General features: G+C 38.6%; 1 protein-coding gene across 4 annotated transcripts in view; it reads right to left on the bottom strand.

The window, feature by feature from the left end:
• Positions 1-25,108, bottom strand: part of REEP3 (receptor accessory protein 3) — a 98,760-nt gene that overhangs the window by 33,626 nt on the left and 40,026 nt on the right. For 3 of the 4 annotated variants that reach the window (XM_060126354.1, XM_060126355.1, XM_060126356.1), the window contains exon 2: positions 18,992-19,064. The exons of the other annotated variant lie outside the window; for it this stretch is intronic. In XM_060126354.1, coding sequence (XP_059982337.1) covers positions 18,992-19,064 — 73 coding nt within the window. The remainder of the gene's footprint in view (positions 1-18,991; positions 19,065-25,108) is intronic. 4 annotated transcript variants of the gene reach the window in all.

Here is a 25,108-nt window from a genome sequence, read left to right as displayed (position 1 = left end):
GTCCCCAGCCTTTTTGGCGCCAGGGACCGGTTTCGTGGAAGGCAATTTTTCCACGGACGGGGGTGGGGGATGGTTCAGGCAGTAAAGCGAGCGACGGGCAGCGGTGCGGGGAGCGACGGGGAGCGGCAGATGGAGCTTCGCTCGCTTACCCGCCGCTCACCTCCTGCTGTGCGGCCAGGTTCCTAACAGGCCGTGGACCGGTACCGGTCTGCTGCCCAGGGGTTGGGGGCCCCTGTGTTAAAAGATATAACTGTACTAAATGATACTTGCACGATGAAAGAAAAAGGTGATATATTAATTTGACAAATATTACTCAGGGCCTATTACAAACAAAACCCATTGACATAAAATAGTCATAAACCTAGATGTCAAGGCATTCCTACCATCAAGAAGCTTTCATGGGAGGGATGAGTAAAAGAAGACATATAAAAGGATAATAATAAGCGATCACTGGCGCCTGTGTGTTGGATCCAGCATATAACTACTAATATTTTTTATATATTATATATTCATTTGCCTTGTATGAATGAAATTTCTTCATTTCCAAAGGAAAGCCTTCCCTAACTGCCTCTACCCCTCTCCAAAGGTCATATATAATTTTTGTGCACGCTACTTTCTCTTTGTGGCGTATCTGTGAAACGGTTTGTATAACATCTGTCTCTGCTTTTTGACCCTAACAACCAATAGGGACTGAAATTGTCTTGTTCATCATCATGTTCCCAGGACCTAGCACCCCTGTGCCTAGTAAAGCAAAAACAGGGGGAGCCTTTTACTTAACAGTTTCTTAATTTTAAGATCTGAATTGATGTAAGATTCAAACAGGTAACTCTGGACTGCAAACAGCAATTTATAACATACAGCATAGTCTATTTTGTCAAAGTTGTTTTCAAAGTTTTCAGAGATTAAACAGCTTTCCAATGTCTCTTAATTTCAGATTCTTTGAATTATAAAGCAATTAATGCTTGTTTTTAAGAAAGAATGAAAAATTACACATGCCTAATGATTTCAATTATAACCACACTAAGTAAATCCAGGGCATAAAATGCTAAAATATGCTTCACTGGAAAAAAATATCCTTGCTGAGGCTGAAAAGAAATAAACACTGCTGAATTTCAGACCACCCAAAGAGAACTTTATTTTCCGACCATTATTAGTTATTCCCTCAAGTCAGTTCACCTAAAACACTCATTCTATACCACATTTCAGAGACCACAGACAGATCTTCTAATAGAGATTTCTTTAGAAACAGTATAGAGTTGAAAAGATTTCTCCTGTTTCACTAACATTATGCAATAATTTGGTTACTTCATAATGATTTTTCCCCATTAAAAACAAAGGAACAAAATGTGAGAAATCAAATAGAAAAACTCCCTCTTTTATCCAACCCAGATGGCTCAATTATGGGATTTTTCCCAGAGCTGTGCTAAGTTAGAAGCATGCTTGAAAATAAGCTAGTTGAATTTCAATCCACAGTGAACAAGACCTTGGTTGAAATAGTTTTGTTTTTTTTTTTCTTTAAAAAGAGGGAGGGGCTTCCCTGGTGGCGCAGTGGTTGAGAGTCCACCTGCCGATGCAGGGGACACAGGTTCGTGCCCTGGTCCGGGAAGATCCCACATGCCGTGTAGCGGCTGGGCCCGTGAGCCATGGCCGCTGAGCCTGCGTGTCCGGAGCCTGTGCTCCGCAACGGGAGAGGCCACAACAGTGAGAGGCCTGTGTACTGCAAAAAAAAAAAAAAAAAAAAAAAAAGAGGGAGCATGCGTTGGAGGTAAATATGTTAGACTAGGACTGATTTGGACCTCCTTGACTTTGGGGTACTTCTTCCCCCACTGACCCACTGTCTTCACTTTATAGCTTTCCAGGACTTGGATGTTTGGGAATCGGTTATACTTTCAGATGCTGAACTTGCAGCAACATGGTTTACCTGCAGTTTACAGACGTCACTGCCGAAGACCTCACAGAATATCCTGTTGTTCTGAGGAAGAAAGCCTCACATTATACAGATGTATCTGGTGTTAAAATCAATTAAAATGGGGTAGATTGTAACTAGAAATGGATATTCTTTCACAAGATTGCCTTGGTCTTCCTCCATGTTCTTGAATCACAGAAGCCCCATGTATCTCATCCCTGACCTCAGTAGTCTGAGAAACTTGAGAGAAGGAAAAAGTGCAAAAATGTTTAAAAACTAGATGATAATTAATTTAAAAGGGGTGTTGAAAAGAAGATGTAAAAAGCAGGAATTGCTTAAAGGAACTGTTCCCGGGAGCAGAATTTAGGAAGGAATGACCTCTTAGTTCAAAATAACTCTCTGCATCCACACTGGCTGAGAATTTGCACTTCACTTTTTGTATTATTTAAAGTCCTATTGATTTATGTGGGATAATAAATATCTAACAGAGACACCATTCCACTTTTGACAGAACCACACAGAATTTCTCAGGATTTTAGCCTGGACAGAGCCTATCCAGACAGAGAGGAGTAAACGGGGCTCAATGGCCATCCTAATTGTCATGTTTCCATGCTAGACTGTCATCCTACCTTCTTTATTCCCTTAGTGTTCCCAAAGTCTTGGCCCATTACATTTCCTATTTGAGGCATTCCCAAGGGCTGGCACCACTTCTTAGGAATGTAGGTCCTCCAGTTCCTCATGCATCTTCACATGGTCAGTTCCACCTTGCTATTTCCACAAGTGAACTAACCTAGCCACTAAAAGGTATGCTCTTTTCTCCAGGTGACTGACAGGGCTGTGACTGACACAGTAAACGAAAATCTTCCTTCTTTAGGTAAGATACCACTTTCTATATACAAGTTGTAGTTTTATGTTATAGGCTCAACAGCATGCTTTAACATACAATAACCATTCAAACAGTAAGAGCCAGCCTTTCTACCACATGGGAAAACAGCATCTTCTCGAAAAGCAAAGACTGGTAAAAAAAAAAAAAACACCAAAAGCTCCGGGAAGAATAAATCTGTCATGACTGAAAGTGAGTCTGGGTTATCAAATTACTTTCCTTCAAAAGCATGTGCAGCCAGCCTCACACAGAGAACGGAGGTTCACATTTGGGTGAATGGAGAGAGAGGCAAGTTGCAGAGCACTGGATAGCTGGGGTAAGGAAGGGATGGACGTGTGCCGGAGTGCAGGATAGTATGAAGACCCCAAGTAAACACAGTGAGAGGAAGAAAAAAGTGGGAGGAAAGGTGCAGGAAGAAAGGTGGATGATTCTCAAGAAAAACTTCACTGATGTAGAAATTTTGTGTATGGCCAGCCCTACAACATGGAAGCTAGGAGAAAGTCCAACTCAATATCCTTACCCCCTTAATAGTATTATACGGTTAATTTTGTTAAAGTATTATTTTTCTATGATATACTCCAAGTTGCTAGTCCATTTACATACAGATGTTTTCTAAAACAAACTATTTGTTATTTCATGCCCATCTTCCTACATAAACTTATACTAAAAAAAGCACAACGTGGTAATTATTCACTTTTCACAGTACAGTAAGATACCTCTTAATCAATGCTTTTCGATTTGGCTGTGGATAAGAATTACTTGGGGATTAAAAAAAATTATGTAGGGCTTCCCTGGTGGCACAGTGGTTGGGAGTCCGCCTGCTGATGCAGGGGACGCGGGTTCGTGCCCCGGTCCGGGAAGATCCCACATGCCGCGGAGCCACTGGGCCCGTGAGCCATGGCCGCTGAGCCTGCGCGTCCGGAGCCTGTGCTCTGCAACGGGAGAGGCCACAACAGTGAGAGGCCCGCATACCGAAAAAAGAAAAAAAAAAAAATTATGTAGATTCCTAGGCCCCATCATCACGTGCAGAGAGAGGGCAGCTAGGTGTTTAAAAGGCAAGCTCCAAAAGTTTTTAATATGTAAGCAGACTTGAGAACATGCACAAAATTCTTGCTACCTGAAATGCGGTCTACAGGCCAGTAGCATTGGCATCATCTGGGCACCTGCCGGAAATGCAGACTCTCAAGCCCAGGCCAGAACTACTAAATCAGAATCTGCATTTTAACAAGATCTCAGGGGGATTCCAATGCTCCTCAAAGTTTGAGAAGCACTGCAGCGGGAGGCTGTTCTGTGTTTTTTCTGAAAATATCACTTAGAAGGAGGTGGTATCATTCATGAAAAGAATGTAAGAAGAGCCTTGGGTTTGGAGAAAAGATGAACTCAGTTTTGCATGATAATGCTGTTTAGATGTAAACAGCATTGTTTAGATGTAAACAGTTTAAATGTACCCTTTTTTTCATAACACTATTTAGGCACATCATCATTACAAAAAAAAAAAAACTGAAAAAAATAGAAGGAACTGAGTCTTTAGCCTACTTCTCAGAGCACTGTTTACCACTATCAGTTGAACAGACAAAAGCTTTGAGTAAACTACCCAGGGAAGGGCAGCCTACAGGCTCTTCTACCCGAAGTTCTAGGTGGAATGTCCCTGTTGTCTACTCATCCTAAGAGCCTGGAGCTATCTGCACACTGACCACTCGATGAAAACTCTCTCTCTCCCCAAGGTGGAAGTGCCCTTAGATTCTTCTCCTTAGGAGTAAATCTAAATCTGCCTCCTACAGAGAGAAAGTAAGAACATTGATGAGTAGGCCGAAATTATAGTCAAACAACATGTCATTGGCAAAAACGTCCTTAATTGGCTCTAATAATTTATTCTGGCAATCTTCTTAAGAAGAATATAACATAATAAAACGGAATTGTTAGATCTTCACTTAAAAGATGCTATTGAAAACCTTTGGAAGTTAATATAATATTTTAAAATAAAATTACTCAACTCAATCTACTTCTGTGACTTTTCAAGACCTTTTGATGAATTTTTCCATTTTACCTGCAGAGTTTGGATCTGTGGTTTAAAAAAAAAAGGAATCAGTCTATATTTATCCTGACAGACAAGAGATAGACAAAATTTCATATATTTGTATAATTCAATATATTTAAAAATTTTAGTTTTTCAAAAGAACTTCATCTTTTTACAATCTATTACATTTCTGAAGTAACATCTCTCTCATGAGCTTTTAAAATTACATGAGGTTTTCTGAAAGATTTTATTTTTCTTACTTAGTTAAAATCTTCAGGAACAGCTCTAGCTTTTATATTTTTAGGAGGACCCTTCACAGTGTGATGGCAATCTGGCTGACAATCTGATTAATACAGCTGTAGTTGATGAAGCACTATATTACTAAAATTACATAATGGGAAGATGATGTACATATCTGAACATTCCAAAGGTAGATCCTGGTGTTGTGTAAAAGAGGAAACTTCTCTGCTTAAATAATGTAAACTTTAGCTGAAAAGGAAAAATAAAGAATAGGTATATCTTACATTATTAGAAAAGATCCCATTTTTATTTTATTTACTTATTTTTTAAAATTAATTTTTATTGGGGTATAGTTGCTTTACAACGTTGTGTTAGCTTCTACTGCACAGCAAAATGAATCAGCCATACATATACATATACCCCCTCCACTTAGGACACTACAGCGCATTAAGTAGAGTTCCCTGTGCTATAGTATGCTCCCATCAGTTGTCTATTTTATAAATAGTATCAATAGTGTATATGTGTCAATCCCAATCTCCCAATTCCTCCCACCCCACCCCTTTCCCCCTTCATATCCATAGGTTTGTTTTTTACATCTGTGTTTCTATTTCTGCTTGGCAGTTAAGGTCATCTATATCATTTTTCTAGATTCTACATATATGTGTTGATACACGATATTTGTTTTTCTCTTTCTGACTTACTTCACTCTGTATGACACTCTCTAGGTCCAAAAAAAATTTATTCTAAAATTTTAGAAAGAACTATGTTATGCATTCATTTAAAGCCCTCCATTATACAGTCTTAATTTTCTGTCACTTAAAGTTTAGCATTGCTTGCTTAAACCCTTTCTTGTTTATTTTGTCAATCCTTTTTCTACTCTTCTCCATACCTTAAGCTATTTCAAGTGTTTATCTTACTAGACTCATTGAAGGGAACAACTCTTAGATATTGTAATTCTCTTGGTTTTGTTTTTATTTTTATTTCTGCTTTTTTACTGCTTTATTCATCCAACTTTCTTTACAGATTCTTTTAATTCTGATATTCTTCTTGCTTTGTGAGTTGAATGTTTCATTATTCTTCACTCCTGTTCAAAATAAAGGCGTTTAAAGCTATTACATTGAAGAATATAAATTATAATATGTATTACTGTCATTTTTATTTTTGAATTCGTCTAGTACTGCACTTTTGAACTTCTCTTGTACTCATGATTTCTCCTTTTTGGAACTTATTGGGGGTTTTCTTCAAAGTAGTGAGGTAATGGTTTCTGAACAGATACGGGGGAGGCAGAACACTGGCTGCCTCTGAACACAGTTCTCCTGCAAAGAAGGCGGTGGCAGTCGGGTTTTTTGGTTGCTGTAGCTTTTATGATTTTAAGCTGTTCCATCACTAGGGATTAGGGTGGAGGTGGCTAGGTCTCCCTCCAATTTACTGCTTAACAACATTTCCTTTAATGGAAACAACGGTTTCTGTCCCTGTTTTTAAAAGTCTATTGCCATTGGCACTACAGTTAGTAAAATTCTTCCTAGATATTAGCAAAAGCCTGACTTAGCCTGTTAGGTTTAAATGTTACCATGAGAATTTTTTTCTTTCCGTAGGTTTTGCAAAGCATTTGCATTGGAAGCTAGAAAAGGACAAGACAGCTGTGGTTGGCTAGCTCCGTCTTAGTGTGAAAATTGTTGGAATGCTTTCAATTTACTTCCTAAAGGTCAAGGGGTACTCTAATTCATATATATATATATATATATATATATATATATATATATATATATTTTTTTTTTTTTTCTGGTATTCAGGCCTCTCACTGTTGTGGCCTCTCCCGTTGCGGAGCACAGGCTCCGGAAGCGCAGGCTCAGCGGCCATGGCTCACGGGCCCAGTGGCTCCGCGGCATGTGGGATCTTCCCGGACCGGGGCATGAACCCGCGTCCCCTGCATCGGCAGGCGGACTCTCAACCACTGCGCCACCAGGGAAGCCCCCAAGTGATTTTTTTAACTGTCTCAAATAGAAACTGTGATTTTATCACAATTTGATTTGTGAACTATAACTCAAAACAAGATATACATGTATTCATTGCATGTCAGCTAAAATTGAATTTTAAAATTGTCGAGGATTGAATAAATGATAATATGTATTACTACTTTAAACATATCTCCTATGCGAACACATTTTAAAAACCAATGTTAATGGTAAAACAAGTCTTATTTGATATTACAGTATAAATCAACCACAAGTATACCACTCACAAAGTCAATTTGGAAATATGGGTAAAGACAGTAGAATGAGTACACACATTTAATTGCATTCCCCACCACAAATCTCTTTAAAGCAACAGTAAAGTGATTTTTCAAAAACATTTAAGTCCAGAAAAATATAGAAGAGAAGAGAGCATCAACATTTTTGGACCCAAGAAGGAAATGGCTGAGTAGTAACTGACTCAGGAGACCTGAGAAAACGGAATACTAAGTGGACAATGGGAAAAGCTGAGAAGCAGCCCAACTTCACACTGCAGAGCTTCCAAAAGGCTAAAAAATTGGTAACACAATTCTTGGCAAAAAAGGCAAAAGAAGGATGGCTGTAAGGATACCTGTAAGGAGCAGGTGGGCCCCTAGATGTCCTCCCACTTGAACTGTGTGGTGATGCCCCTCCCTCCCCTAGCAGGACCCTGAGGCTTATTCTCTGGAAAGGGTGAATCAGAGGATCGCTGGATTTGCAAATCTCTGGCACAGCTGAGAGTAGGGCTAATAGGGATTAAGTAAAAGTTTATAAAATATTGAGGGCCTCCAACCCTTATTTTCCCACCAGAATGCCAGCAACCAAGTACCTTTCAGAATGGAAGAGTCTTCTCTGAAGAATCTGCCTGGCACAAAAGAAAACACCTAAAGATATAGACATTGATAATTTTTTAAGGAAATGATGGTTATGGGTTGAGATGTGTCCCCCAAAAGATATGTTGAAGTCTGTTATAGACTGAATTCTGTCCCCCTAAAATTCACATGTTGAAGCCCTAACCCCCAGAGTAACTGTATTTGGAGACAGGAACTTTAAGGAGGTGATTAAGATTACATGAGGTTGTAAGAATGGGGCCCTAATTCAATAGAACTAGTGTCCTTATAAGAAAAGTAAGAGACACCAGAGATATCTCTCTCCATGCATGCACAGAGGAAAGGTCATATGAGGACACAGAGAGAAGGTCTATAAGCTTCCTTGAGGCGTCACCAAAAACCAATCCTGATGGCACCTTAATCTTGGATTTGCAGCCTACAGAACTGTGAGAAAACAAATTTATGTTGTTGAAGCTATTCAGTGTGTAGCATTTAGTTATGGTAGCCTGAGAAGACTAATACAAAGTTCCAACCCTCAGAATGTGACCTCATTTGGAAATAGGGTCACTGAAGATACAGTTATATATAGTTATATATATAGATATAGATATAGTTATATATAGTTAGGATGAGGTCATACTGGGGTATGGCAGTCCCTTAACCCAATATGACTGGTGTCCTTAAAAGAGGAATAAGAGAGACTCAGAGACAAAGACACAGGAGGGGAGAACATCATATGATAATAGAGGCAGAGACTGAAGTGGAGCAGCTGAAAGATAAGGAACACCAAGGATTGTTGGCAACCACCAGAAGCTAGAAACAGGCGAGAAAGGATTCTCAACAGGTTTCAGAGGGAATGTGGTCCACATCTAGTCACCAGAACGGTGAGACAATACATTTCTATTGTTTTAAGACACTCAGTTTGTGGCACTTCCTTATGGCAGTCCTAGGAACAAATTTTTTTTTTTTTTTTTGCAGTACGCGGGCCTCTCACTGTTGTGGCCTCTCCTGTTGCGGAGCACAGGCTCCGGACGCGCAGGCTCAGCGGCCATGGCTCACGGGCCCAGCCGCTCCGCGGCATGTGGGATCTTCCCAGACCGGGGCACGAACCCGCATCCCCTGTGTTGGCAGGTGGAATCTCAACCACTGTGCCACCAGGGAAGTCCCCTAGGAACAAATTTAATTGCCTAGTCAGATCACCCTGTAGTGAAGATCACATTCAGCAAGCCTCTTCATGGGTATAGGACTTCGAATCAGCTTTTCATTATAATACTCAAATATGAGCAGAGAACCAAGGATCATCCAACATCTCAGAAAATCATACATGAAAAACAGAGATTGAAACAAACAAAAAAACCAGAACTCAAAGGACAGAGACTGTAGAAAGAACATGTCTAAAAAGAAATCACTCATATCCTCAGACAAAAAGGAAGTTATTTTAAACAAAATAAGAATAGGGCGCTATCGAAAAAGGGAACATTCAGAGAATAAAAGGAGCTCTTAGAAATTAAACACATAAGAGAAGATAAAATTGAGGAACTCTACCATAAAATAGAGCAAAAAAGATAGGAAAGAGAAGAAAAAAAGGTCAAAACATTAGAGAATCAGTCCAAGTGGCTTTCTAACTGAGTAAAAGGAATCCCAGATAGAACAAATAGTGAAAATGAAGTGGAGAAAATCATAAAGAAATAATTTTAACAAAATTTCCCAGAGCTGAAAAACAAAGGATTCCCAGATTAAAAGAGCCTACTGAGGGTTTAGCAAAATTGATTATAATTGGCTCACACCGAGGCACATCATCATGAAATTTTAAAACAACGGGGACATAGAAAAGATCCCTTCAGAATGCCTTCAGACATCTGCACAGCAACACAAGAAGCTAAAAGACAAAATTCTGAAGGAAATTCTGAAGGAAAATTATTTCCAGCCTATCATCTCAAAAAAAATCTACCTCTTGGGCTTCCCTGGTGGCGTAGTGGTTGAGAGTCCACCTGCCGATGCAGGGGACACGGGTTCGTGCCCCGGTCCGGGAAGATCCCACGTGCCGTGGAGAGGCTGGGCCCATGAGCCATGGCCAATGAGCCTGCGCATCGGAGCCTGTGCTCCGCAACGGGAGAGGCCACAACAGTGAGAGGCCCGCATACCGCAAAAATGAAAAAAAAAAAGAAAAAGAAAAAAAAATCTACCTCTCAAAAAGCCTTCTCAGGAAGAAGGCATTGCATCAAAATGAGGAAGTAAAATAAGAAAGAGGGAAAACAGGAGATCAAGCAATCTAAGGATCTAAGACAAGAGTCAGTCCAGAGGGCTTCCCTGGTGGCACAGTGGTTGAGAATCTGCCTGCCAATGCAGGGGACATGGGTTCGAGCTCTGGTCTGGGAAGATCCCACATGCCGCGGAGCAACTAGGCCCGTGAGCCACAACTACTGAGCCTGCGCGTCTGGAGCTCGTGCTCCAAAACAAGAGAGGCTGCGACAGTGAGAGGCCCACGCACCGCTATGAAAAGTGGCCCCCACTCGCCGCAACTAGAGAAAGCCCACGCACAGAAACGAAGATCCAACACAGCCAAAAATAAATAAATAAATTAATAAAATAATAATAAAAAAAGAGCCAGTCCAGAATATCTAACAGATGAGAATGCACTGAGAAGAAACTCACACAACTGTCACAGAGTTTGAGTCTAAATTTGCAATGAGAACAGAGGATACCAAAGAAGTGAACAAGACAAAACAAAAAAAACAAAGACAATACCACAGAAAACAAACTATTGGGCAGAAGAAGAATGGTCGCAGTAGGATACTATAGGGATCAGATGCAAATAGTGTTTACATTGTGAAAAAAAATCTTATATAACAGGTACTGATTTAAATACTTTGTGTTCATTAACTCATATAATCCTCACAACCACCTGAGGAGGTAAGTACTACTACTGTTCTCATTTTCCAGATAAGGAAATTGAGGCAAAAAAATAACTTGTTCAGGGACTTCCCTGGTAGTCTAGTGGTTAAGAATCTACCTTCCAGGGCTTCCCTGGTGGCGCAGTGGTTGAGAGTCCACCTGCTGATGCAGGGGACGCGGGTTCGTGCCCTGATCTGGGAAGATCCCACATGCCGCGGAGCGGCTGGGCCCGTGAGCCATGGCCGCTGAGCCTGCGCGTCTGAAGCCTGTGCTCCGCAACGGGAGAGGCCACAACAGTGAGAGGCCCGCGTACCGCAAAAAAGAAAGAAAGAAAAAAAAAGAATCTTCCTTCCAATGCAGGGGATGTGGGTTCAATCCCTGGTCAGGGAACTGAGATCCCACATGACGCGGATCAACTAAGTTCGCGCGCTCTAGAGCCCGCGTGCCACAACTACTGAGCCTGTGTGCTCTGGAGCCTGCTCGCCACAACTAGAGAGAAGCCCACATGCTGCAATGAAGATCCCGCATGCCTCAACTAAGACCCGATACAACCAAATAAATAAATAAATAAAAACTTGTTTAAAGATGCAGCTAGTAAGGGATAGGGCCAAGATGATAAGACAAGCAGCCTGATTCTAGATGGTTCTTTATATTCTATTGCTTCTTTCTAACTTAGCCTCAATAATGTAAAGACTGAATACTGATCCAACCCAAATTACAACCTAATGACACTGGGAGGCTACAGGGAAATTATGCAAGTATACAGTGACATTGGGTAACTACTGAATCATCTTTAATAGAAGGAAGTCAACTGACGAGATCCCTCTGAAAAATTAAGAAGCAGCAATATGAGCATGTATTTAGATGTGGAAATAAATACTAAAGGATCTGGATAAAAGAATTCAAAGTAGTTGCCTCTAGAGTCAGAAATAGGGATGAGGAGGGTGGGGAACTGTTGTTTTTCATAATAAGCCTTGGACAACTGTTTGATATAAAAATTATAAATAAGTACAGCTTTGATAAAAGCAAAAACTAAATTAAAAGTAGATCAGAAAAGAAAATAAACAGGAATGTGGCCCTGACAAAACTAATTTTCAAAAAATTTAAAAAAAATCCCCCTTTAATCAGTGAGTTAATCTTTACACTTCCCAAATTATTAAAACCTTTTAATCAAATGAGTATTTTTAATCCAGAATATGAAAAGATGCCTGGGGAGCACTTTTGACAATAAAGAAAAGTTCTTTACTATGTTTTTTCACCATGTTTTTTCCCTTATAACTAGTAGACAAACTTCTATCTAGTAGACAGAATTAGTAGACAACTTCAGATTTTACCAACTGACAAGAACTGTAGAACTAGCATGTAGCATATTTGACCACTTTCATATCACCCAAATATTCAGTCACAAATTAGGTCACTTTCAAAAGCCAAGTCAACAGTGTTTTAGAGGGCCTTTAAAAAAGTAATCTCCCAGGGCTTCCCTGGTGGCACAGTGGTTGAGAGTCTGCCTGCCGATGCAGGGGATACGGGTTCGTGCCCTGGTCCGGGAAGATCCCACATGCAGCAGAGCGGCTGGGCCCGTGAGCCATGGCCGCTGAGCCTGCGCGTCCAGAGCCTGTGCTCCGCAATGGGAAGGGGCCGCAACAGTGAGAGGCCCGCGTACCGGAAAAAAAAAAAAAAAACAAAACTAATCTCCCAGAGTTTTCCCTGTTCTTTGTTCTCGCTCATAGTAAATCTCAGGACCAAATGTCTGATTCTGATTTGTAAGTGCTTTTAGCCAGTCTTTTTCATTGCCACTTTCTCCAACATTCTTAGAGTAAGAACATTGTTTTCCTAGAAAAGTGACAGCAATTATACACGACTTGGAAGTAAACACTCTATCTTCAAGTCATGAGACGGTATAAGCTTGAAAAAATTTGCAAAACCATTCTAATTCTTCAGTGAGTTTACATTTCAATTACTGCAAGACTGAAAGACTTTAAGTAGGCCATATCAGCCACACTACACAGGAAATTATATCCTAGGAAAGCTCCGTTTTAAAAATAGGCAAAGGAAGAAAGGAAGGTTGCCAAAATACACAGCACTTTCCATTTGTTTTGATTTGAATACAGCATCTGTTTTATCAGGTGCAATCTACTATTTGCAGGCTTAAGGGGAATGGTAGTAGTTACGGTTCGAAGAAGTAAATTAATAAAAAATGTTTGCTTTCTGAAAATAATTTTGAAGTAGGTATCAGTAGAATTTAGGTAACAACCAAACACGACAAAGTAACTGGGTTTAGGGATAAGTCAGATTGGACTGTGTACTCCTTAACCCAGTAGAATCAAAGCTGAGTAACTAGACTAATCCACTTAAGAAACGTACATGCTCTTGAAACACTATTTAATATTTCTTATATACTTAGAAGTCAACTCTTCTTTCTTTTTTTATTCACTCATTAAAAAAATATTGAGTACCTACTATGTAACATGTACTGTTCTAGGTACAGGAATATAGCAATTAACAAAGCAACAGAACTCTCTATGGAGCTTATCTGGTGGGGAAGACAAACAGAAACACATATAAAAAATACAATACAGATAGTATAAAAGACTATTAAAAATATAACAGGGGAATTTTAAGAAGGTTAATTTTACTAAGAAACTACCATATACAAAGCAAATTTGGATGGGATTACCATACTAGAGAACTTTGTGAGAACAGAGTTTTGATAAAACTTCTATAAGTCAGAGGTAAAATTGGATGACTAAGTTTAGGTGAGACTCAGCAAGAAAATGATATTCAAAATTTTCGTCGGCCAAAAAAAAAAAAAAAAACACCAGACCATCCAGAAAAAGATTTGCTACCTTTAGTAAAACACTTTAAAAAAAAATTTTTTTTGTCGGAAGTAAATTTAGGTTGGAAATATTTAAAGAACTGCCAAGACTATACAGAACTTTCAAAAACTTCCCGTTTCGTCTTTAACCATTTTGATCACGGTTGATTTAGATGCTTATGGGTCCTGCCCTAGTACTGGTTAAGCTGCCTCATTGCTCTTCTTAGAAAATATCCATACAATTGTGGCCCCTGAAGATCTACCTTGGAATTAATCAGAGGCATATTCACTGGCTGGTTGTGAAAGCTCTTTCAACTTTTTCGTGAAGATAGAATCCTCATTTACTTTTCTAATCTGGTACCATTCCTCCCTTAATGATCCATGTGACTCTGGGCAAGTTAATTCACTTCACTGAGCCTATTAATATTCTAATATTCCTTACTACTTTATAGAGTTGTAGTGAGGGCCAGTGAGATATTGTAGTATGCAGAATAATGTCCCCCACCCCAAAGATGCCCACGTCTTAAGCCCTGGAACCTAAGAATATGTCAGGTTGTGTGTTAAAGGAGAAATCAGGCTGCAGTTGGAATTCAGGTTTGCTAATCAGCAGACCCTCAGACTGGGAGAGGAGCCTGGATTACTCAGGTGAATCCAGTGTAGTCACCAGAGTCTGTATAAGTGGAAGAGGAAGGCAGAAGGGAGAACCAGAGAGTTGGCAGCTTGAGAAGGTCTCAGTCAAGTGTTCCTGGCTTTGAAGATGGAGGCATACAGCCATAAGCCAAGGAGTGTGGGCAGCCTGTAGAAGTTAGCAAAGATAAGGAAACTGATTTTCCCCTGTAGCCTCACCAAGGAATGTAGCTGTGGATCCATTTCAGATTTTTGACCTCAGAGACTGTAAGAGAATACACTTGTGTTGGTTTAAGCCAGTGTGTGGTAATTGTTATAGTAGCAATTGGAAACAGTAATATACAAAAGTATTTTGAAATTGGTAGGAAATTATATAAATGTAAGATGTTATCTTTCTAGTATTATATCTGCTTAGTCTCTTCAGCAGACTTGATGGCAGACAACTCGGTCACCAGGAGGTCTCTAGAGCTGTATCAAATTTCCTTGTCAAAAGCAGATTCCTGCCTTTCCTGTTTCGGTGTCTATTTTTGCGATCGCTCTAGCTCTCGTTTAATTTGTGAAGCAGAGTTGATTACCATGCAATAATCAAACCAATGCCAGCCACCTGCCTTTCTAGTTTCTCTTCAATTACTCATGATCCTGATATTCCCAAAGGGATGGTTAAGAAAACTTTTTCCAATAATAGCATTTAAGTCTCAGCAGTTACATCTTGGGGTTGAATCCCTTACTGAGGATAGCTTTGAATAGGGGAACACCTGGACATTCTTAGAAGCTCTAGCTCCTTGATGTTCTTTCCAAGATAATTAAGACTTCCAGATACCCTGGTTAATATTGTTCAAAAATGCTAAAAACTTCCTTAAAAAATGGAAAAGAACAGGCTATAGATAAAAAAAAAGGCTTTTAAATGACCCTAAAAGTGATATAATAATGCTCTGGGGCTAGAATAGGAAAGAGATACTAGAAATCTTAATGATATAAGGTTAGAAAAAAAAATTCCCTTGTTGATTTTGCTCCATCGGTGTCAACAACAAATTGGCCCTTGCCATTGGTACTTGCCAACAACAACAAAAAACTTTTTCCAGATTTGTAATACTGTAGCAAGATTATGTATAGACAATTCTTAACTTTGTTTATGAGTTATTCTGTAAAAGCTGTGCAAGGCAATAGGTGAAGTATATCTCCAAATAAGCTTATACTCAGATATGTATGTATATGTATGTATACATGTCAAGTCTTATAGTTTTTTCATCAGTTTGAATAGAATGTTAATAGATTCTCTTCCATAGGTTACTTTATCTTTAACTTATGAAGGAGAATTAAAATTTCAGGGTTAGGGGGCTTCCCTGGTGGCGCAGTGGTTAAGAATCCGCCTGCCAATGCAGGGGACACAAGTTCAAGCCCTGGTCCAGGAAGATCCCACATGCCGTGGAGCAACTAAGCCTGTGTGCTACAACTACTGAGCCTGTGCTCTAGAGCCTGAGAGCCACAACTACTGAAGCTCGTGTGCCACAACTACTGAAGCCCGTGTGGCTAGAGCCTGTGCTCTGCAACAAGAGAAGCCACCGCAATGAGAAGCCCGCGCACCACAACGAAGAGTAGCCCCTGATCTCAGCAACTAGCGAAAACCCGCGTGCAGCAGTGAAGACCCAATGCAGCCAAAAATTAAATGAATAAATAAATTAAAAAATTTCAGGGTTAGACCATTCTTATTAATCCCAAATTTAAAAAATAATCTAGTAATAAAAATTTATAGACCAATCTAGTAATAAAAATTGAGTGTTGCATTAAGGGACAAAACTCACAAATCCATGTTTTTAAGTCCTTAAAAGTTAACATTAATAAAGTTAAATTGATGCATAGTAAGAAATAGACTAATATTTTTATAATGGTTCTTAGACCAACACCTAAATAACACCATATTTTCTGCCCTTTTAGCATTAATTAACACATAACGGGTCTGTTTCTTTTTATTATAATTTGTTATGAATACCTTTATATTTCTTCTTGCTAACTTACCTTTTATTTTAGGAGATGGTTATTTGTGTGCCTGCTGATAATACCCTTATATTATTAGAGCTTCATTTTCAACTTGTACTTAACTTTTTTCCCCAACAAAAACATTGCACATTTGGGAAGGAAGATAGGAGAATACCTCAAGCAGAAATAGGTACACAAAGACACACAGAGGCTTACCAGTTATTGTTTACCCTGGGTGTATAATACTCTATAGGTAAGATGGACCCAGAGTTGAGAAACATATCACCATGTACTTCAACTATATAATTAATTAGGTTCAGAAAAAGGATCTCATTTAATAACAGTATCATAAACATTTCAAATAAGGATCACTGTTTTGGCCAGTACAGTTATTAAGTACTAGCCAGTTGTATACTCCCAGCTCATATTTTCGTGGTGTTTGGAAATGAAGAGCAACTCTTATTTTTATCTTTCAAAAGAGAATTCCAATTAAATTCAAATATGACACCGTAAGGCAAAGTGTTGTCTACGGACTAGCGCAAGGCTGTGAATTGTTGCTGTTTTGCTTTAAATACAAAATTGTCAGTAATTTCAGGTCTACTGAATCTAATAATAAAAAAAAGTTGGGGGCTTCCCTGGTGGCACAGTGGTCGAGAGTCCGCCTGCCGATGCAGGGGGCACGGGTTCGTGCCGCGGTTTGGGAGGATCCCACATGCCGCGGAGCGGCTGAGCCCATGAGCCATGGCCGCTGAGCCTGCGTCCGTAGTCTGTGCTCCGCAACGGGAGGGGCCGCAACAGTGAGAGGCCCGCGTACCACCAAAAAAAAAAAAAAAAAAAAAAATTTGGGGTTGTATTTCGTATGTTCTTGGGGTTTCGTTTCATTTTTCTAGTAATTATTTTTAAATTTTATTTTAAAAAGTATTTGTCTATGACTTAATGGAAATTATTTAAAAAGAAAACAAAAAATCCCAAACTGGTCCTATACCACAGGTAGCTTGAGAACCACTGTTAACTGAAGAAACTTGCTTGTTTCTAAAAACTAAAGTATGTCAGTACCATAAAACAATATTTGAAGAATTTATTTATTAATACATGGCCTTTCAAGCCATTAACAATTACTTTAAATTACTAGGACTTAATGTGGTTCCATCTCTTAAGACTGCAGCAATCTTAGATCCAAGAGATAAATATATATATTAAAAGGACAGAAAAATTTCAGAGCTCAACTGAATAACCTCTCTACCTCTGCTAGGTATATTCCACCATTCTAATTAATTTGTATATACTTTACTTCAAAATTAGTTTTATACAGAAGATAAAAAGTGAATATAAATGTTCAATAGGATGGGTTAGCTCTAAAGGTTTCAGAGCCTCCCCCTACTCAAAATACAAGAACAAACTACCCTGAACAAATAGAATAAAGAATATGTTCTCTAGTCATTCAATAAGTTGGATGACAAGGCTACCATCCAAGATCCCTTGTAAAGAACCATGGCTATATATCCAAGAGAATTGAAATTAGATACTCAAACAAAGCCTTGTACACAAATGTTTATAGCAGCACTATTCGTAATACTAAAAAGCTGGAAACAATGCAGTTGTATGTCAATGGATAAATGCAGAAACAAAATGTTCTTTGTGCATACAGTTTTACTCAGCCATAAAAAGGGATGAAATAATGATACATGATATAATGTGGATGAATCTTGAAAACATCCTAGGTAAAAAGAAGCCAGACACAAAAGGTCACATATTACATGATTCAGTTTATATGAAATACCCAGATTCCATACAAACAAAGCAGACAGGTGGTTGCTAGGGGCTGGGGGGCAGGGGCAGTGTGACAAGTAACTGCTTAACGGGTATGTTGTTTTATTTTGGAGTGATGAAAAATCTTTTGGAAGTAGATAGAAGTAGTGTTTGCACAAGATTGTGAATGCCACCAATTGTTCACTATGAAATGGTTAGTTTTATGTTACCTGAATGTCACCTCAATTAAAAAAAGAACCACAGCTACTGATGTGCAGTTCTCAGTGTTGACTGCTTACCCCTGTTGATTAACCACTCATAAGCTATGCTTTTGCTATTCTCTGAAAATTCCCTTCATCACAAATAGTAAACTTATGCCAGGATTTATAGGTGGGGAAGCCCATTTACCATTGAACATTATGGATAAAATTGGGAGGGAGAACTTACAGAAATGTGTAAATAAATGAATGAATAATAAAGAAAGGAAGAAAATTTTAAAAATTAGTGAAATTAAAAAAAAAACCAGTTAAGGAATGGGGAAGAGGAAAGTAAAAGAGAAAAGAAACATTGATGACTGAAGAGGAAATCATTACAAATACAGTATGATTCAAGAAGAAAAAAGATTGTAATTGTCAGTAGTCATGAGGTATCTATGTATTTAAATCAATTAGAAAGGGACAAAACAACTATGAAGGAAGAAAAAAGGTTTTGGGACCAGAGAGATATTCTTGGTGTACCTATCCATTTACAAGACTAAAAAACAGACAATTTCCCAACCTCTTATTTTACTGGGACTTAAAGTCTGAATGAATAAGAGATCCAGTTACTCATTTGGGGATCATACTTATTTAAATGCCAACTGACAGCAAACTATTTTTGAAACTCCACTTTGCAATTGTATTCAAAATTAGTTTTAAAAAAAGACTAACTTTATTACATTTATATCACATTTTTAACCCAAAACATTATTCCAGCTGTTTCTAAAATAATGGCAGTTTTTCTAGTATTGTATATAATGGATACATTCAACTAGAATTGATCACTCACAAAACTATACTTACATACTCCTTCACATTTTTTGTTTTCACAGCTTTGTATGAATAATATGCAGGATAAAGCATTCCAAACACCAACCTAAAAGTAAAAAGTACAAGAGGACTAATCAAACATAATAATGCTTTTAACAGCTCATGAAAATTTCACCTAATAGAAAAGTAGAAAGTACATGGAGAACGTATGACAGTGTAAATGTGTATGAAAACTTTGTGTATAAACTAAATCCACTGAGAAAAGCAAACTACACACACACCACATCTTTATCCATTCTAAAGTAACTCTTAAAGCATTCATAAAATGACAATCACTAATAGGACTTAATTTAATGCTCTCTGTTACAATTATTTCACCAAATTCCATATCCAAGAAGGTGTGTGTGTGTGTCAGATATAGAGATGGAATGACACAGTTTATATGGTTTACAATTGGCATTTTCACATATCATGGAATTTTTTGTCTTCAAATATTAGTCTACAGTATTAATACCTTCATTACATTCCACACTGAGATTCACATAATTTATTTAAACAGTCCCATATTTATAGGCTTTTGGTTAATTTCCAGATTTTTGCTATTGCACATAATACTGTGAAAAACATTTCTATGCACACTGATACACACTTCCTGGTTGCAATATTGCTGCTTCAAAGAGTACACACATTTCTACTTATTACCAAAAATGCCCTCCAGAGAAGTAGTTCCACTTTGCATTCCTATACATTGCCAATCGTGTGTATCATCATTTAAAAAATGTTTGCCAGCTAAATAGGAGAAAAATAATTGCCTTATATGTTCTAATGCGCATTTCTGAGGACCAGTAAGTATGAGTTTTTCTCAAGTGTTCACTGGTTTTTTGATACATGAGTGTATGATACTCTGTTGTCTACTTGTCTTTCTTTAATCTATTTTTAAAAAAGAGTATTTTAGCATAGTTTTATTTTTACAGAAAAGTTGGGAAGATGGTATAGATAATTCCCAATACCCTACACTGAGTTACTTCTATCAATAACATCTTGCATCAGTATGGTACATTTATCATAATTAATAAATCATTATTAATATATTATTAACTAAAGTTCAAACTTTATTCAGATGTCTTTAGTTTTTACCTAGCATCCTTTTTCTGTCCCAGGATCCCATCCAGGGTAGCATATTATATTTAGTTGTCTTGCCTCCTTAGGTCCTCTTGGCTGTAAGTTTCTCAGACTTTGCTCGGGAAATGATCTTGATGGTTTTTTTATACCATGTGTTTTTTGTTTTCTTTTAATTAATTAATTAGGTTGCGCTGGGCCTTAGTTGCGGCTTGCAGGCTCCTTAGTTGCAGCAGATGGGCTCCTTTTAGTTGGGGCTCGCCGGCTCCTTAGTTGTGGCATGCAAACTTTTATTTGAGGCGTGCGTGTGGGATCTGGTTCCCCGACCACGGATCGAACCCGGGCCCGCTGCATTGGGAGCACAGAGTCTTAACTGCTGTGCCACCAGGGAAGTCCCTGATGTTGACAGTTTTGAGGAATATGGGCCAACTACGCTGTAGGAAGCTACTCGACTGGCATTTGTCTGATGTTTTTCTCATGATTAGACTGAGGTGTGGGTTTGGGGGAGGAAGATCACAGAGGCTAAGTTCCATCTCATCATATTAAGGGCACATACTATTAGTATCGCTTATCACTGTTGATGTTAACCTTGACCACCAGGCTGAGGTAGTGTGTGTTAGATTTGGTAACTTTAAGCTTACTCCCACCACCTCCATGCTGTAGTCTTTGGAAGAAAGTCACTATGCACAGGCCACGCTTGAGTGGGGAGTTGCCCTCTACCTCCTTGAGAGTGGAGTAGCTATATAAATTATTTGGAATTCTTCTGCACGGGAGATTTGTCTATTCTTCTCCAGTTATTTATTTATTCAATAATGTATTTATGTCAATATGGACTCATAGGTTTATTTTACACTTTGGATATTGATCCAATAATACTTTATTTTGTTGCTCAAAAGCTTTGAACATTGGGACATCTTTCGGTTAGTTCCTGTGTCCCTTTGACATACCTCCATAATTGTGAGGGATTTTTTTTTTTTTTTTTTTTTAGCAATTTGTTACTTTCTGGCACTACACGTAATGCGCCAGGCTCATACTGTGTACTTCCGGTCGCATTCCTAGAATCAGCCACTCCTCCAAGAAGCCTCAGTTCCTTTCACTGGATGATGGTATTTAAGACCCAGATCTGGGTGCTAGGTGTGCTCATTGTTACTACAGTGTTGTTGATTTGAGGCCCTTCTTTGTCTGTTTTGTATGTTAGCCAATATTTTTCTAGGTTATTGTTATCTTTCAATTTTGTTTATGAAGTTTGCTGAAATACATACTGTATTATGTTTGCTAGGGCTGCCATAATGAAATATCACAGACTGGATGGTTTAAACAACAGATATTTATTTTCTCATAGTTCTGGAGGCTGGAAGTCCAAGATCAAGGTGTTGGCAAATTTGCTTTCTTCCTGAGGCCTTCCTCCTTGGATTGCAGACGGTTACATTCTCACTGTGTCCTCATGTGGTCATACCTTGGTCCATGTGTGTGTCCTAATCTCTTCTTCTTGTAAGAACACCAATCACATTGGATTCAGGCCCACCCTAAATACCTCATTTTAATTTAATTGCCTCTTTAAAGATCTTATCTCCAAATACAGTCACATTCTGAGATACTGCGGGTTACGACTTCAACATACAAGTTTTGACTTCAACATACAAGTTTTGCGAGGGGGACATAATTCAGCCCTTAACACATACTGTATATTTAAGAACTTTTACATTAAATAAATGTTTCCATTTATATTAAATAAGCATTCTTACACTGAGAGCAAGTAAATATTTATATCTCTATATAAGAGATAAAGAGAGATTTTTTAGTTTACTTACAGGTTACTTGGGGGAGGGGGAATGGGCTATAAATCCCTGGTGACTTCCTTATCCTTCACAAAGCTGAACCCTGGGTTTGGGGCTCGTGTAACCAGGTTAGAGGAATACCAAGTCTTCTCCTGTTGCAGGTTTTATCCTCACCACCTGGAAGCCACTTGATAAACATTCTCTGCCTTACCTAACGATACTACCCTGTGAATGCTATTTCACCAGAAGCCAATACCCAGACTCTGGATATGAGATTTTTAGCTGTGCCACAGAGCCTAGGGCTTTTCAGTTTAACACAGGCACCCCACAAGGCACAGAGGCTTTCCAGCTTAGTGACTTCTAAGAAAGCGATTTACCTTAGGACCTGAGGTGTAAACCAGAGTACAACTCTCAGGTCTGCTATGTGTTCATCCTCACTGCAGACCTAAGGTATAATCCCGAAGTTAGCCACCACAGTTATAGTTTACATATTCAAGTTAGCCATTTCCATCCACTTCGTATTTCCCTTGAGAATTTGGACACAATCAACATATTATCTTCCATATTCCCATGCAATCAAGTACCGCTGGATTTAAATTCAACATGAGATTCTCCATCACTCTCAGTGTATGGATCTTTGACGCCTCCTTCCCCTGCTACATCGTCCATCCAATCTGTAGCTCAGTCCTGTTGGTTCTTCCTTGGTGAGCACCCACACATCCATCCTCTTTTATTTTCAAATCACTGGCCAATGATACATTTAGGCTCTTGCCATCTCATCTGACTTACTGAATGGTTTCCCAACACAGCCTCTGGCTCCAGCGTCAGATCAATCTTCCTAATATTGATCTACTCTACTACCTTGCTTAAAGACTTCGGTAGCTGGTCTCTTCACCCCTTTGCCAACAAGCCCATGTAGGGGCTCATAAGAAGTTATTATGAAAACCACTGCCTTATATAAACCATCTGTTTCAACATGGTTTCCTCAATATGCCTCCTGTATGATATTTCTACTTCAGTCCTGCAGTGTGTGCTTTTGCCTGCAATGCCTCCTTCCCTCCTTATCCTCCCTCCAGTTCTTCCATTTTTTTTCTTGCTTAATTAATTCACTTTTTTTGCTTCAAGATCCCACCCTCCTCCACAGACTTCTAAACTACTTTTATTGTGAATTGTAGAATTTGTCAGGATTAGTCATTTTGCCTTTAGCATATTCTATTTTATTTTTTTAAATACTTATTTATTTTTGGCTGCGCTGGGTCTTTGTTGCTGCATGCAGGCTTTCTCTAGTTGCAGCGAGTGGGGGCTACTCTTTGCTGTGGTGCATGGGCCTCTCATTGCAGTGGCTTCTCTTGTTGCGGAGCACGGGCTCTAGGTGCGTGGGCTTCAGTAGTTGTGGCACGCGGGCTCAGTAGTTGTGGCTCGCGGGCTCCAGAGCACAGGCTCAGTAGTTGTGGCACACAGGCTTAGGTGCTCCACAGCATGAGGGATCTTCCTGGACCAGGGCTCAAACCCATGTCCCCTGCATTGGCAGGCGGACTCTTAACCACTCTGCTACTGGGGAAGTCCCTAGCATACTCTATTTTAGATCATTTGAATTTTTAATGTATATATAACCGACTTCCAAAATAGATAATTTTCTCACATATAGTAAGGTTTGGTGCTAGTTGATGCTATACATACAGGTGTTTTGCCTTTATTTTTTAACTCTGTATTGAATAGAAACAGTCAAATGAACAAACACAACGTCCCTAACACCTAACTTTTGTTAAGAGTAGAAAACAATAATGTATTTCATTTGGAACGATGGAAAGATTAAATGTCTTAGTGAATAGTGGGACAATTTTTAAGGACCACCACTGTTAATATTATAATTTATTACGGCTCCAATGTGAATATTACTGGATAATTTATTACTAACATCTGTAATATTTTCTAGGTTATTTTTTGGTTCATTTTCTTTAATATTGGCTTCTGCTGGAGATGTTTGCAACCTGGGAGGTCAGGCATAAAGCCAAAGCATGAGCACACACTATATAAAATCAAATAAAGTTTATTTTAGAAGGCCACCTACAAGATAAACTTACGGTTTATAAAGGGAGTATTTTCTACAAATAAAACTGACCTATAAATTTGAATATCATTTCAGTTATAGAGGTAGGAAGAAATAGCTACTCATTTACTCTTAGTCTTATTTCTGCCTACAGACGCGAGAACTTTGCCAAAATACTCATAATACCCTTCCCTCCCACTAAGGTAAAGTTGCCTATACGAACACTGGCTGTGTTGAAAAACACTATTTAAAAAAGGAAATAAAATTTATGGGAATGTAGTAGTGAAGACGGTTCTTATATCATTTTTCATATACGGAAAATACTTGAAATACCTATTTTCTGGACAGATGGTACGACACAATCCATCCTTCACCAAAATTGTTTTAGAGAATTATATCATGTTCAAAGGCAAGTCTAAGAAGCAACGAGTAAAAGTGCTTTCAATACTAGAATTAATGTCATTAAAGCATAAAAGTTAAACATCATTTCATAAAAAATTGATTAACGCTTTTTCCGATTAAGATTTTAAAAAGAACTTGTAGAATTTTTGTAAGATGTAGAAAAGTATAAAAAAGACAATAAAAATCACAAGTAGGGGCTTCCCTGGTGGCGCAGTGGTTGGGAGTCCGCCTGCCGATGCAGGGGACACAGGTTCATGCCCCGGTCTGGGAGGATCCCACATGCCACGGAGCGGCTGGGCCCGTGAGCTGTGGCCGCTGGGCCTGCGCGTCTGGAGCCTGTGCCCTGCAGCGGCAGAGGGCACAACAGTGAGAGGCCCGCGTACCGCAAAAAAAAAAAATAAATAAATAAAAATCACAAGTAATTCCATTATTGGATAAACCATCTTTCTTTTTGGTAAAGATTATTCCAAATATATGTTTATGTATATTTGTTATAATTTTTATCAAACGTTTCACAAGTCTGATATCACTCAAATTCTTTGAAAACCTTAAAAATACATCAATAATAGTTAAATAACAACACTGATCAAGAATTAATTTACATTTAAACAAATTACAAAGCACTAATTCCAAGGATTTAAACTTCCTTTTTTATCTATTATTCTTGTCATTCTTTTAAAAAACATTATGAAAAATGAAGTTATACACAAATAGTATAGTATTAATAAAATAAATCCCCCTATCCCTATCACCTAGTTTTAAGAATCTTTAACAGTGATCCAGTCTTAACATTTTGGTATT

This window comes from Lagenorhynchus albirostris, chromosome 16 (assembly GCF_949774975.1).
Source record: "Lagenorhynchus albirostris chromosome 16, mLagAlb1.1, whole genome shotgun sequence".
Classification (NCBI taxonomy): Eukaryota; Metazoa; Chordata; class Mammalia; order Artiodactyla; family Delphinidae; genus Lagenorhynchus; species Lagenorhynchus albirostris.
The sequence above is the reverse complement of the archived record's forward strand: the minus strand, read 5'-3'. Positions and strand labels throughout refer to the sequence as shown.